Source organism: Oxyura jamaicensis, chromosome 2 (assembly GCF_011077185.1).
Source record: "Oxyura jamaicensis isolate SHBP4307 breed ruddy duck chromosome 2, BPBGC_Ojam_1.0, whole genome shotgun sequence".
Classification (NCBI taxonomy): domain Eukaryota; kingdom Metazoa; phylum Chordata; class Aves; order Anseriformes; family Anatidae; genus Oxyura; species Oxyura jamaicensis.
This window is the reverse complement of record NC_048894.1, coordinates 108,681,746-108,697,235: the sequence shown is the minus strand read 5'-3', so window position 1 is coordinate 108,697,235 and position 15,490 is coordinate 108,681,746. Positions and strand designations below refer to the sequence as shown.

The window sequence follows — 15,490 nt, the reverse complement described above, 5'->3', positions numbered from 1 at the left end:
TTTTAATGCTTACTGAGTGACCACTTACAACTTTTATTTGTATTTATCAAATTTACTTTTCCATTTGTATGCAATTTCAATATTTTATAAGCTTAGTAATGTAGTGGGGATATCAAGTCTTGCACACAAGTAATATACGCGTTACTACTGGTGTAACTACATCACAGCCCCTATGAAATGAAGGTAGGGCATGAACAGACTATATGAGATTATGATTATGCAGGGAAAGCTGTAGACATAAAACTTAGCTCAGGAAAGGGAAAAGAGCTTAGGGAAGTACTGTTAACCAGAATGTCAAAACAAAACAAATTGAATAAAGAAAGCAAATAAACTCCATCTATCACATTTGTAATAAGTATGTAGTTCCACGACGTACTTTAGAAGAGGCAGACAATTCCCATGATTTTTATATGGTCCCAGTGACCATATAAAGTGACCAAAAGAAGAAACACCTCAATTTCACACTTTCAGATTTTCTTAGAATTAGCTGATACACACAAGTAATATCTAAGAAGGGTCTGTGAATCAGTTTCACGTATTACACTTAGCCATGTATTAAACTGTTCTGGTATACTCTAGCTCCCCTCCCCCCCCCCCAACTGCATAACTTGGCTGTGTTAAATAAAATTGTAAAGGAAGTGGTTTCTTGTTGCTCATTCTCTTAGTAGAGTATTACTACTACTTGTTTTATTTTCTGTAAGATGGCAAGAAGACAGTTTTCACGCTCTTCCTGAATGATAATAGGAAGAGTCAGAAATGAGAAGAATCACCAGATTTCTAAAGAACAGGAGGACCCTTCCTGTTTTTTGTTTTGTTTTGTTTTTTAAATAGCAGTTAAAAGTAACATGCAGTAAAGTTTTGAGAATCTGCTTTCACCTTGTTCCTTGGGCATTTGCCAGACTTGAAATGTAGTTAGTTTTGTTGCCTCTTTAAAGAGCCTTTAATCAGAAATAGCTAACAGAATTTCAGTGATAGATTAAAATTGCATCTTTTTATCTATCAATGATCATAAATAGACTCAGATACTTTACAGTCTACAGAACCACTTTTGTCCACTTTTTTTATAATGTGAATCATGATTAGGCTTTACTGTAGTTTAGATTAAAGTTACTTTATTCTTTTCGGACAGTTTAGTATATATTACAAAGATCTTTAGAGGCATCCTTAGAGGTCAGCTCGAACTCCAAAACCCGGTCCTTTTGGTGGTTCAGTCAGAGATGTAAGGCCACCAGCTGGCTCACAAGAAAAACGTCCGCTCCTGAAAAACAACGGCAGATTTATTCATTGCTGGTACTGTTATAACTGATATTTAATCACTGGATAGAAGACCTTAACAAAACTGCCTCAAGGCTGAAGCCACTTTTTTCATTCATTTATTCATCCTTCAGAAATGTGGGATGCTACCCTTTAATTAAAAGGCTTTTAAATTCAAGTAACAACAAAGCTTCGTAACTCAAATGCAAGGTATAACCGTTAGGGTTTTCTATTCATTTATTTAAAGGTAGACCAAACAGAAGTGATGTTGATACCACCAATACTAAAGGCAATATTCCAATTGTATCAGTCATGTTTCTGCTGGAGATGTATCCCTGCACTCAGAAACTATAGCTTTTAACATTGTTCTCTTATGCTGAAAAAAATAGGAACAGATAACACACTTCAGTCAAATGATAGCAATTAATGACACCATTCACACATCCATTGGTATATTTGGACTAACAACAGTGGGAAATAACAGGTGATAAAAGTTCGGAAATAAATGTTTCACAAACTTTCCCCAAAACAGGTATTGTTGATTTACATGAAATCAACATGTAAAAAACAGGTGACATCATTCACTTCTTAGATACTTAGCCAAATGAGAATTTTGTTTTCCCATTTCACAGTCCTGTAGTCAGTCATCAGGAACGTGAAACTTCTCTACTCAGTTCTTTCTGGCTTTGAATAAATAGAAAGGCACTGAATACACACAATGCTGTTCAGTAAATTAACTAACACTGTCTAACTGCATGTTGTGAGCTCCTCAAGTTCTAATAGGAATTTAATTTCCTTTCTTAAAAGGAGAAGCTTTTGAGTAGTTGGACATTATCATACAAATACAGCATACCTTGGGCCAGGTTTGGGAACTTTGCCAGCCTTTAGCTCATCAATTATATCTTCGATATCTTTGGGAGTCAAATCCTCCTAAAAAATAAAGTACAAAGCAATTGTGCTAAATGCAGCATTTACAATCATCAGATGAGCGGCCGTCTAAATGGGGATCCTAGCACAGGTAATTTTGATCCTGTTATTGACATACATGTACCATTATAAATAAGGAAAATTTAAAAGCCTAATGTAATTTTATTACTAAAATTTCTAATGTACATATAGTTGCAGAAATTATGTTAAAGCTAACAGTGTTCACTTGGGTTTGTGGTTTCAAATTCCTTAGTGTATTAGTGAGCTGAATCTTTACTTCCCGGTATATGTATGCTGTTGCACAGACTGCAGAATAGTGTCAGCTGGGACAGAAAAATGGGTACAGTACAGGAGAACAATTCTTAAAAAATAATAAATAAATCAGATTGTGGTAGCATCACAAAATAGTTTAAAAATAAGTTTTAGATGGTATTTAAAGGCTGGACTTCTTCAATGAATGAATTCTTTGGTCTGATGGCAGCCAAACGAGCCGTAATTCAGAAGTCTAAAATTTCAAAAATAGCGTTAAGCTAGACCATACTTTCCAACTGACTGTTTTAATGTGGTTTTAAAAGCTTACTGAATACCTATTTGATTGAAATTCCAGATTTATATGGAGGCCACTATCAAAAAAATGTATCAGCACAATGAAATGAAAAATACATGAATCCTGCATTATCTTGTTTCCTTTTCCTTACTATGCCAAAGGTTTTGCTTCTTGATTCCATTCTTAAGTTTTCTTTCTCTTCTATAGGTTGCAGTATTTCCCTCAGGAAACTTTCAGAACTCATCAAGCAAGTTAAGACAGCATTACACTAGCAGTACTGCGTATTTTAAGTTAATAGCTGCACTAACTTAAAACTAATTCGTAGTTACGGGCTTTCCAAATAAACTGTCATGCCTCTGATTCCAATTCTATACTGAAAAAAGAGAAGCCAAAAAAAAGGAAGTGACTGCTTTGGAAATCAAGTTCTTGTCAATGCAGAATTCTCTCTTTTTTTTGTTTGTTTGTTTTTGTTTTTTAAAGAGTATTTTCACGTTCTCAGTCACAATCATGGCTATGGACAAAACTCAAAAATAACCAGAACGTGACAGTGGGTAACACCAACTTTTACAATTTATGACTCCTACAGCACTAGTATGCTGTATTTACACAAAATATGAAGTGCAAAAGACAAGGCACTAATCCCCTTGGTAAGTATGATTTTAAAAAGAAAAAAAACAACAGTCTTTAAGCTACAGCTACTACATTTTTGATTATAGTACAAGAGCAATTTCTAGCAAGGGAAAAAAATCAAAACAAATTCAGACAATTGAAAGAAATACTCTTAAAAGGACAGTGAAAAATAACACTTACTTAAAAGGCTGTTAAGCAAACTAAGTAATTGTGGAGTGAAAACTGCACTAGAAACAGACGGAAGCAGAAAAAACTAATTGTGCTTTTTCTATGTAGAAGTTAATGAAATGCTGTCAGAAGAATTCTATACTGCAAGTCTATGTTAATAGATGGTTTCCGCAAGCTGGTTAGGAAGGTTGCAACACATACAGGTCGACACTGTTCAGGTTAGTCAAAATAAATGAAGGCAAACGTGACCTAGGAACAAGCTGTGAACAAAATCCATACTGCTGAGATGAATAATCTGATACTAATATACTAGAAAGAATGCTTCAACCTACCCACACGTTCTGTGATAGCTTAGCAAAAGACTGCTACCACATTAATAACAGTACTTCCAATGTTTCTCTCTGCTCAGAAGGGATCATGCATTAGATGAAGAAAGCATTGTTTTTTTACATCAGGAATAGTGGTTTTAGTAGAAGAGGAGGAGTAACTATCGCTGTGAATAGCATCAGCGACATGTAATCCAAAACCACTATGTAAGGCTTTGAAGAAGTCGCTGGTAAGGGAAGGCTTCCATATAAAGAGCTGAAGAGCCTAGCACTGGGTACAAACAGGCACCCAGAACAAGGTGCAGCCATTGCTTCATTCTTCACAAATGCAAAGAAAGGAAAATTCTGAATGTGCTTTCCATCACAGATCAAACCGGGAATACACAAGAAGCCTCAAGCCAAGGACTCAGCAATTCTTCAGCACAATCAATCACTTCCAGCTAGTGAGTATTAGGAAGAGACTTCCTAAATAATGTTGCTGGATTTCAGTGATTCTGATTTTTAAGCCAGAAAGTCAAAAATTACTGGCTTCTTGTAAAATTTTTTATATAGATAACAGATCAATGTTGTGAAGAGGACTGAAACTTCTCTTGTGGTACTCCCAAAGAGAGATTCTGAAAAAGATCTATGTAAACTCTGTTCAGCCTTTCCATTAACACTGACCAGAACCAAGTAGCCCCTAAATGGGAAAAAGGGCACACTAGGTGCAGAAACAATGGTCTCCTGCTTAAGAAAATGAAGTACCAAAAATCTGACAAAGAGGTAAACACCATGCCGTCAGTTAGACATGGATTAACATTCTGTATAATTAGGTACAGTGGTAACACGTTAAATCCGTACTGAAGTATACACTACCAATGAGCTTCATGCTTCAAGATACTAAAAAAAATAAAATAGCAACAAAAAATAGAATAGCCCACGTGACTGTCAGTAGCAATTGGATGTTTTCAAACATCATGTTTTTGAGCTTTAATCATCACTTAGTAATGTTAGTGTTTTGTAGTCTTATCTCTCAACATCCCACTTAATGGCATTTTGGACTTCTGTTAAATTACCATTCTTGCAAACCCTTTAAAAATGTAACTGGTTAAAAGTTTTTCCTTGGGGGGGAAAACACAATAACATTTTACTCTATACCATCATGGTCTGCTGCTTTTTGGACTTTCTCCACAGTGTCTATACAACCCCATGCTGTACATTTTCTTCTTCTTTTCCATTATATACTGCTAAATGACAAAACCAGGCTGTTTGTGCTTCCAGATTATAAGCAGTCTGCATTACTTCAAACTACAAAGCACACCTCTGAAACAAAGCCCAGAGCAGAACACCTATTGAACGCATTTATTTAGGGAAGGTGGTTTAGTGCTACTACATGGAAAGGCAAAACCTGGTAATTAAAGCAAGCTGACTTTTAGCAGATGATGCATCATCTTAACTTGCTCATTAAATGAGAAAAGGAGAAACTGAGAACTACTGTAACCGCAAAAAGGCAATGATGCAGAGTTTAAAAAAAATCCAAAGGAAAAAAACATTCTTTTTTTTGGCTTTCAATCTGAAAGCCACCTGTGAAACTGTTCATTCTACTGTATGGATATGCCAAAACACCACTTCCACGAGAATCTCTATCCATGATCTCATCATCTCCATATGAAAACGAGAGCATTTACAATGTGTGTTCTTATAGAGACCAGGACATCAATACATTATCGCACAGATGAAGTGTTTCAGGAAGAGGCCGAGAAAGTAAAATATGTTCTAAGTTATCCCTGCCAACAGCGATTTGAATAACCAACCAAAAATTCAGAATCAGAAAAAATGAAGATACAGGTAGCTCAAATAAATCTAGTTTCTTAAAAAGTAATACTTACATAATAGTTGTCATTTATTTGTACCATCGGTGCATTTACACAAGCACCTAGACATTCCACTTCAATCAATGTGAAGAGTTTATCAGGTGTTGTTTCCCCAACTTGTATACCTAAAAAAATAAAGAATATCAGGTTCAGCAATGGTTTTGGGTCAAGATTAATAAAGAATATTGTAATTACTCTATAATTTCCTCATTACTCGTATTTTGGCCATAAAAACATTTGTACAGTTAAATCCTGTTAAATGAGTGTGAACTTAGTCTTTGGATACATTTTGAAGACCTGATTTGCATGTTTGATTTGTTGAAAAATAACCACAAAATGACAATTCTCAGAAAAGATCTACTCGAGAATAATTTTAGGAATCGGCATAACGTAATAGAAAAATTTGGAAGATACAGCTCAGCTATGTTGATATTAAATGCGTTAATAATCAGTACTAAGTACTGAATCCCCAAATTAACTAAGAGTCAAGTATTAAGAGTGTTGGTCCGAATTTGCAAACAGCTTCCAAGTTTCTGCACAAGAGCTTATTTCCTGAATAGCTCCATACACATGCTTAGCTTCCATGACGTGTTACTGCTCTAGTGATATAACCAAAAAAGATACAGACCTCCCCCAGAGGGCAGGTTAGCAAAAATAACAACTCAGAGTCTTAGCTTGCCAGAATATTCTGTGGAAGGAAAAATGCTAAGATACATTCTTCCCCCATAGTTATCGGGCAAAAACTAGTAAAAGTTTAAGTGAGGCCTGTGTGTCAGTGTGATCTACACAAACACAATTACAGGAGACGGTTGCTTTTCCTTTGACTTCTCAAACTAAGTTTCAATTAAAATCAAGCTATCTTTGCAGCAACAAAACCAGGACAAGTTTAATCTAAAAATGCCTTTTCCAGACAATGGAACATGAGGGAAGCAAGATTATAAACAACTGGTCTTAGCCCTTATCACAGTGGTTTTTCTGAAAGGTCAGCATAACGTGACTGCATAGGATGGGAAAAAGTTGTTGACCTTACCCTCTCTTCTCATAACAAGGAGAAAAGTAGAGGAAAAAGTACACAAAAGTGGTGAGTTCTCCTTACATCTTACATGATGCAGAACTCTCAACTGACTCTTCCCATGAGAAATCTATAAATCACCTTAATTTAGGGAGAAAAAGCCTCACTAATAATTTCATATAGCATATACCTTAAAAATCTTATTTTACATATAAAGAAGTGACTTGACATTCAGAGTCCTCTCCTGTATATGGGATAGAGCTTAATTCTCAATCCAAGAGTTATATTAGAATAATTCATTTCCTGGCAAATTGCCTTTAAAATCACTTTAAGACCATTAAATGACACTCCTGACTTTTGTTTTACTGTACTGAAATATTTGGATTTGGTACTCCTTATTTTCAAAATTCTACAGTGACCTCACTCTAAATGAGAAGCATTTTGGGGCTGTCTCCATCATATAAAGGATTTTAATTCACTTAGAAAATAATCCATCATTAAACCAGGGAGGAAAAAAAAAAAGTGTATTACAAATTTATATCATACCAAGTTTCTTCTTAATGGCTTCTAAAATACTATCAGAGTCTCGCAGCATGCAAGGCGTGGTAGTGCAGACCTGGATATGGTATTTCCCAACAGGCTTACGATTATACATGGTATAGAAGGTTGCTACTTCATACACTCTCATGGGAGGCATTTCTAAAACTTCAGCAACCTATAATGAGGGGAAAACAAGATACTACATTGAATTCTCACAGAGCACCAGTAAAGACATTTCGGAAATAATCCAGTCACCTGTCCTGTATCTGCAGTATGAGGCTTAGGTACTCCAGATAAACAGAAAGAAGGGGATGAATTTCAAAGTGTAACTACTGAAGTGCTAAGAAAAAACACTCAAGTTACTCTGACTGGAGTTGACCTTATTTGAGCACAAACTCCACTAAGCCAAGGATTAGCACAGTGATGAGCTGCAGTCAATCCTCCTCCAGCATCATGCGCAAGCTAGTTTCAAGACGTCAGCTGGGTCCCAGCTTTCATTATTAGCTCCAGCTCATACTATACTTGCACTCTTGCTGCATGAATGAACAAACTTGTACAAATCCACCCACGCTAACCCACTTCAGCCTTCTGGCAAAGGGAGCAATCCAGGCTGGTGCTATGCTCACCTCATTCAGTTACAGCAGGCTTTCTCAGGTCCTGTGACATACCAGGGATGGCCCTAAAAACACTACTGCTACACCTGCAGATTGGTGTCCCGTTTAATAAACGTAGCGACGCAGTCTCCGTGCAGTCAGTTCTGGTGGTTGTACCCCTGACCTCACTAACCTGGAACCCTGGCACACTGCTCAGAGGTTGAGAACTGACAGCTTCCAAAAGTGTGGCTGTTCTGTATTCCAGTACCTATAACTGGCAAATAACAAGCCACAGAAAATATTTGCGTGTTTAAAAATCTTAAGGTCATTTAAAATGTATCACTTTCAAAATAACCAAACATAAAAAGACTTCCTATTCGGTGTTAATGGAGATTTAAGGCTTTATCCTACATTGTATAAAACGGCAAATAATGCCTGCCACTGTTCCTAAGCATGCACTTTATTCATACTCAGTAACTTCTGTAATCCTCACAATCCTCTTTTAGTTTATCTTGATTAAACTTGAAACTCTTCACTTTAAAACTGATATGCCAGCTTGCAACACAGAACGTGAGATTAATTTGTATGAACAGAAAAACTGAGTTGCAAATTTCTCAGTATTTGATTTCAGTCATGCAACCTATCTCTTTGGAGCAGTGTAGCTGCTTGCTTATTTTGAAACATTTTATTTAATAAGTAACTTGATAAGAAACCAGTCTTAAGGACACTTGCTACCAGGCATTATGAAATACTCATTATACCCTCTACACCACCACATGCTTTGTGGAAATCTTTACAGGCCCAGAGATTAAGTACGATCCTGGCCACGTGCGTAGTGCCGCTGATGTACAGAAGCGAAAAACATTATCACCTTTTTTCTTTCCCCCAAAGTAGGCAGTGAACAAAGTCAAGTTTACTCCTACTTACAGGCTCTTCCCAGAATCATCCTGGCAGTAACTAAGGCCCACGTTGTCTTTGTTTTGTTCAGTCTGTAGTTGCTAGCAGTGGGCTAACATTACACAAACAGAGGCAAGTTTGCTGCATTAGTTCCCCCCTCCCCCTTTTTTTTTTTTTTAAAGTGTAGTCTCAGAGGGAATACTCACAGTTCTGTGCTACATGTAAATTCCTGCAATAGCACGCTTCGGTAAAAGTACTAATATTGTACTATTAAGAGTCAGATTTAAAAAAATATGCTTGGAAAATAATTTAGCACTAAATACCTTGTTCATAGCTGATATGGGCAACCATCCATGCTGTCTTTGAGCCAGATCTAGTACTGCCATGACAGCTGCAGACTTGTGTCCCCCTGGGTAATTGTTTATGATTGCTTCTATTCGCTTTTTAAAGGAAAAAGAGGAAAAAAAATATCAGTACTGAGATAAGGACAAAGTTTGATTTTTTTTTTTTTTTTTGTCTGCATACCTTTTTGTTTTCAGGCGTGAACTCAAAGGGAGTATCTGGATTATTTTCAGGACTATCCCTGTGCTTCAAGAAAAGTAAAAGAAATAATAGGGTTGTCAGTGAATTATTCAGGACAGATTTACTGTTGTATTTTATTAGACAGTTACAGTTGAGTTATTTGAATAAAACTGATTTGATACATTCCAGATAAAGATTTCATGGTACTCAATCATAAACGACTAGCCATCTCTCAGAAAGTAATAAAACATGATGGTAATTATTTCACCACTCTTAAAAAATGACAACTTATTCCTGTTACTTCCTATTCAAGTAATAATTTGGTATTATTTTCAACACCAACATTTGTAACAGTTGATACTATTTGGCAATTATGGTCAAACTCATCACAAGTAGATAGAGTCCTCCAGTTAATACCTTAATAAACAACAGAATAAACCAGTAGCCCATTTCTGTTTTCCCCATGAGACCTCAACTGTAAAAAGCTTTAAAACTTATCAAGAAGCTTTCTATATAAATATTTTCATGCTCAAACATACATTATTAACCAATTTTTACATTTCACAAATTTGTAAGAGATATCAACATTTCACATACAATTCTGAATCAGAACAGAATAAGCAGAATTTCCAAATACCTATTTCCAAAATAAGGTATTTTATTGTAACATTTCTAAGGCAGTCTTCTTGAAAAACATCAAATTGAAAATAGTTCTAATTTTTATTTTCAGAAAATACAACTTTGGAAATCTTGAAGAAAGGGACTTTTACTGTAATAAAATTTTAGTTCTGATAAAAGCCCCTACCCCCTAGAAAAGCTTGGCTGTGCAAAGCTTTCAGTTATCTCAAAGTAGCTCATTATGACATACTCATAGCTGAGTTTGAGTCCAAGCTTTCTGATATTTTCAAACTGAGAACGTTTCAAAATTAAATTGAAAGAGTGCAGAAAAATGCAAGGTATACTCAAGGGTTGAAGCAGAAAGTCATCCACAACCAACCAATAATTAAAGCTTTTAAGGAAGCGTATTTAGGAGAAGGAAACCTACTCTGCTTTCACTAAAATCATCTTCTCAAACAACCTAGGATGATTTTACAGTTTCCACGCTACCTTTTAAGGCCAGGCTGGATGGGGCTTGGAGCACCCTGGTCTAGTGGGAGGTGTCCCTGCCCATGGCAGGGGGGCTGGAACCAGGTAACTTTCAAGGTCCCTTTCAACCCAAGCCATTCTGTGCTACCTTCTTATACAGTAGTGAAGGATTTCATGAGAGATCTAACATTGCAAGTCACTAACATTGTGAAAGATTGTAGTTTTTTTTTTTTTAAGTTGTGCACTGACAACAATCAATACATACTTCTCTACCTAGGAGGACTTTCCCCATAATACCAGGCATTACAGAATGATAACTGAGATTTGCTTTGAACACACTGACCTTTTAATAAGTATGAATGTATAGTTTGTACTGTCTAGAACATAAAACAGCTTTCAGGAACAGAGTTGCCTCTATTTCAGACTGACCCTTCCAAAGAAGGGATTTCACTCATCATATGTATTACGGGCGAGGGTTTTCCACCAAAACTGATGGAAGTTCTTAAAAAGAGGCTGTTGAAGGAAAAAAACAAGTGATTGGAAATACCCTGCGAGTTTTAATTTCTTTCCCTTACAGATCTGCTGTAGGTCATAGTTGCACAGATAATCCATGATTCATGTTAAGTATTTCCATAATTTCACTTTTCCTTCTCAAATCGCCATGCCTGTTTTATTTCAGGCTGCTATTTTGCCCTCCATTGTTACTTGCTAGTTACGTTTGTACTTGATCTCAATTTCTTTTGCAAATAACTTTATTAGTTATAAACCCCTCTCTGTGTCTAGGACAGCCGTTATTTCCAATGTATCATCTCTAAAATGATATCCTTAAATACCCTACGTGTGAGTATGAACAATAAAAACTTTACAGAAGAACAAATACTCCATTATCAAAAACAAAAAACACCCACAAACAATTTCCTATACTCTTCTAGCAAAAGTTCTGTTGGGGAATAAAAATAAAAGGACTTAACTATGCTATTAAATAAAACAGCTAAAAATCACAAGAAGCTAACAAAAGCTCACAGCTTTTCTCTTCTAGCTCCCTTTTGCTATTTTCATTCTCCTCGCTCCAGCAAACCATTTAAACAGTAACATAAGTCTTGCAAAATGCCTGGAGAATTTACAAAGCTGTCCAGCTTCATCTACCTGACGCTACCGTCCATTAGCGTGTCAAAGACACCTTTTGCCTGTCTTCACCGTTCTCAAACTACTCTTGAAGTTTCCTAACTCGTCAGCCTACACTCATGTTTCCTGTATTCCTTGAATATCAGTTCTCACTCCATAAATCACCAATGCCTGTTCAGGTTGCTGGAAAAGTACCCGGAGCATGTACTGTAATCCCATTAACTTCATCCAATGGGAAAGCTGTGGAGACAGCTGCAAAAAGTCAAAAAAAAGTCTGTCCAAAAACACTGAGCACCTGCTTCCAACAAAATGGTCAATTCTCTAGTAAAGTGCTGATTTCCACCATTTGGTGGAAAAATGCCAAATTACTCAGCTGTTTGACTGAAGTCTAGATAAAGCACTGAATGGAGCAGAATGGGACAGAAGACATGTCTCAGAGACGCTTCAGGTTCTCTTCACAGGTAGACAGACAGCACACCTGCTTTATGTGTTTAAGTAGTGCTTTTTTACTTATGCAATCACTATTACTGTTTATATGTAGTACAATAACGCCTGATGGCCTCAATCATGATTCACTTCTCAATTTACTGTATGTCATGGCACATGAACCAGAACTGCATTTTTCAACTGCTAGCAAACAGGGCTAGACCCAGACCTGTGGTTAATTTTGTGGCAAGCTGTAGAAGGCAAGAAACTGGGCCCACAAGAAGTTTCACGAGCTTCCATTACAAATTAAATTAACTACATGAAAAAAAGGAAACAAGAACCGTTTTGTAACGAAATAAGTTTAAACAAAACCTCAGCTGTAATCACACATAAACCCTAATACCACCATTACAGGAGCTTTCATTACATAAAGAAATAAACAATACCAAAATAAAACCTTTTGATACTCTTATCACAACTCTAGTAAAAAGGTTTCCACCAGACCTCTATAGCAGAGTTCTGCACATCAGAAACTTCAGGCAGATTAAAAAAAAAAAATAAAAAATCACATGCCAAACTCTTGTTACACATCCCTTTTCCAGTAGAGTAAATTACTTACCACAAATAAGGCTCCTCCACTGGAATTGCATGGTGCTGTTCCATGCAAGTAGCGGATTTGTCTTATCTACAAACAAAATAAAGTAGTCTATAATCATTATATATTAATGGTCTGTAATTTGTATAACTGTTTTCAGAATGGGCTTGATTTCTTTTCTAATCGTACACCATTAATTCTTTTGTCATCACTAAATTTAAGTTGTGTCAAGAAGAATACAAAGAGCTCTAGCATACTACTAGGAGAGCAGAGCTACACTGTCTAAAATGGTCAAGATATGTTAAGGGGACTTAAAGAATTTAACTTCAGACTGGTAATGTTCTACCACAGCTTACTCTGCCTTGAATACAACTCCTCATCAAATATTTCACCAAGATTTTTTTCAGTGTATTATGTCATATGTGCTTCCCAAAGTTTGCCAAGGGTATCATTTCTACTGAGGTTCTTCTCATTTGGGTGTTCCTTCAGCTTTTAGCTTAAAGAACAGCACAGCACAAGATGCCAGAAAATGAAGCACCTGAAATACCAAGAGAACACAGATCCAAATGCAAGCTGCATTCAGCTGTTTTCTACAGACTCTCACTACATCGAGAATGCTAGATTCTGGCCAATATTACTAAAATCATCTTATGATATTATCTTGTCATAAGCAAACATTTTGTACAACTTTCATCTTGATCAGTATTAGCTTATTTTTATATTGAATTCTTAACCCGTTTTGAGAGTTCTTAAAGTAGGAGAAAGATTAAAAAACCACCTCTCTGTTACTGTATAAAATTTGTTGAGTCTCAAGTGGGTCAACATCAAATAAGCAAAAAACAGAGGCATGGGGTCAGAGCTGGGATCCAAACCTAACTACCAGGCAGCTACAGACCCTGCTCTTCTGTCAAAGCAGCCTAACCAGCTCACCCTCTTCCACAGGTCACGCAGTTTCACCTGCCATTTGATAACTGCAGCCTTTCCCTGCCAGACAAAGCCCTGCCCAGAAGCTCTGGGTTTAGTGTGGAGCGTAAGGGATGTCACGTAGCAGTATTTCCTCCCTGCCTGCTTCTGGCTCACCTGAGAGCAGCAGCCGGGAAAGCAATGCAGGTCTGGCTGCTCTGTGTCAGAAGCCAGAATGACCTCTGGGACACAGGACTAACTCCTTGCCCTACGTGCCACCTCCTGCAGGCCACCCTCAGCTTTTTATCTCTATGTACACGTATGTACAGCCCTGGCTGAGAAGGGACAGCAGTGTAAGCCTCGGGTGTCCAACTTTAAGGATGTCCAGCTTTAAGGGGCAGTCCGCTTGCAGTGGAAGCGCTCTGACCCTTTGCGTTAAGGACACCACTCTCCTTTCCAGAGCCCGGCCTCGGGCTCCAGGCCGAGGCAGGCTAACAGGGCCTGCAGGACTTCAGTCACTGTCACTGGCCTCGGCATCGAAAACCTGCGCCAGCAGCCTGCCCCCAACCCCAACCCGCAGCCCTCACACAGGACAGCACCCCACGACCCCACAACAAACCGCCGGCCGCTACAAGGCGGCGGGGACGACCCCGGGAGGGGCCAATGCCCTTCCCCGAGCCCTCGCCACGACGGACCAGGCCTCCCCACCGCTCCCCAAAAGCCCCGTGTGGCGCAGAGCCGCCCCCCAGCAGGCCGCCCCCTTACCGAGCGTGCGGCCGCGGCCCGCAGGGGAGCGCAGAGGAACATGGCGGCGGCCGGCCCGGCGCCCCCTCCCCCCGTCCCTCTCCTTGAGGCCTGCGCTCGCCCTCGGCGCTGCCACAGCGGGACCGCCCCGCGCATGCGCGCGGCCGCGCGCCCCGCCTGAGGAGACGGAGGCGGCCCTCACGGGGGGGGGGGGGGCGGGAGAAAAAAAGGAGAAATAAAAGGAAAAATGGGGGTGTTCTTCATCCAGGCCGACTTTTTTGTAAATTGTGAATTGCGAGCCACAACATCTATATGAGAATGCTCTGTGAATTGCAACCTTCTGTGGCATGCACCACTGTGAATAAAGAAAAATTGAAAACAAGTTTAAAAAAATCCCTTCAAAACCAAGCATAAATAAAATAATAATAAAAATAAATAAATAAAACTGGGGATACGTGCAGGAACTGGTGATGTTTTTTTGGTGTTATATTTTTTCCTCCTCATCTCTCTACCCAGCTTGGGTGATCAGGACACGTAATGGTAGGGCTGTTTTGCACCTGTGTTTTGACATCCCTTGCTCAGAAAAAAATCACGACTAAGCATTTCATTGTCTTCCCGGCCTTCGATAAACATTTTCGTCTTACGGTATAACACAGTACAAATGGCTGGAACCAAAAAAAAACATAACCAATTGGTTCTTCCTCAGATGCAACAGAAACATTGGTCACAGTTCCATCGTTGTGAAGACCCTGTGTTGTTCAGATCTTCAGGGGAGCAATGCAAATTTATCCTTTTCACCGTGAAATAAATTCATGTTTTTCAAATAATAACTAAGAAGAAAGGATGAGGACTCAGCGTTGCAGATTTGCCGAGCATCAGCCAATGTTCCAGCATCTCTTACCATATTCTCCTTCCCTCCTCTGAGGGAACTCCTCTGCCCTCCCCCAGACTGTGGCACTCAGTAATACAGTGCCCAGTGAAAATCTATCCGCTATCCAAAATCTATCAATTTTACATAAATCTATTATTTGCAGAACTTGTTTTTATCTCTAGCTAACATTAGTAGTACAAAGTACTCTCCATTCATTCTTTACAGTTCTTTTCCTTCATCCAAAATGTTAATTAACTTGTGTTTCATGTGCTTATTCATGTAGGAAGATCTTTTTTTACTTCATATAAGCATTCAAAAGGCAGGATGAACTACAATAGAGCAAACCGAATTTTATTAAAAACATGTAATGGTTACATTATGGATTTATATGGATAAAAGCAATGATGTTGGCACAAAAGGCCAGGGCAGACAGAACCGCAGTGGTTCTGCCCATGTGGTTGGACCTGGAGA

General features: G+C 38.3%; 1 protein-coding gene across 1 annotated transcript; it reads right to left on the bottom strand.

The window, feature by feature from the left end:
* Nucleotides 1-439: 439 nt before the first annotated feature.
* NDUFV2 (NADH:ubiquinone oxidoreductase core subunit V2) lies at nucleotides 440-14,327 on the bottom strand. Its single transcript, XM_035319714.1, has 8 exons — nucleotides 14,170-14,327; nucleotides 12,526-12,591; nucleotides 9,273-9,335; nucleotides 9,071-9,187; nucleotides 7,264-7,432; nucleotides 5,721-5,830; nucleotides 2,108-2,184; nucleotides 440-1,258 (listed from the first exon to the last, which is right to left on the bottom strand). The coding sequence occupies exons 1-8, from the start codon at nucleotides 14,302-14,304 to the stop codon at nucleotides 1,165-1,167; spliced, it is 831 nt and encodes a 276-aa protein (XP_035175605.1). The 5' UTR covers nucleotides 14,305-14,327; the 3' UTR covers nucleotides 440-1,164.
* Nucleotides 14,328-15,490: the final 1,163 nt, after the last annotated feature.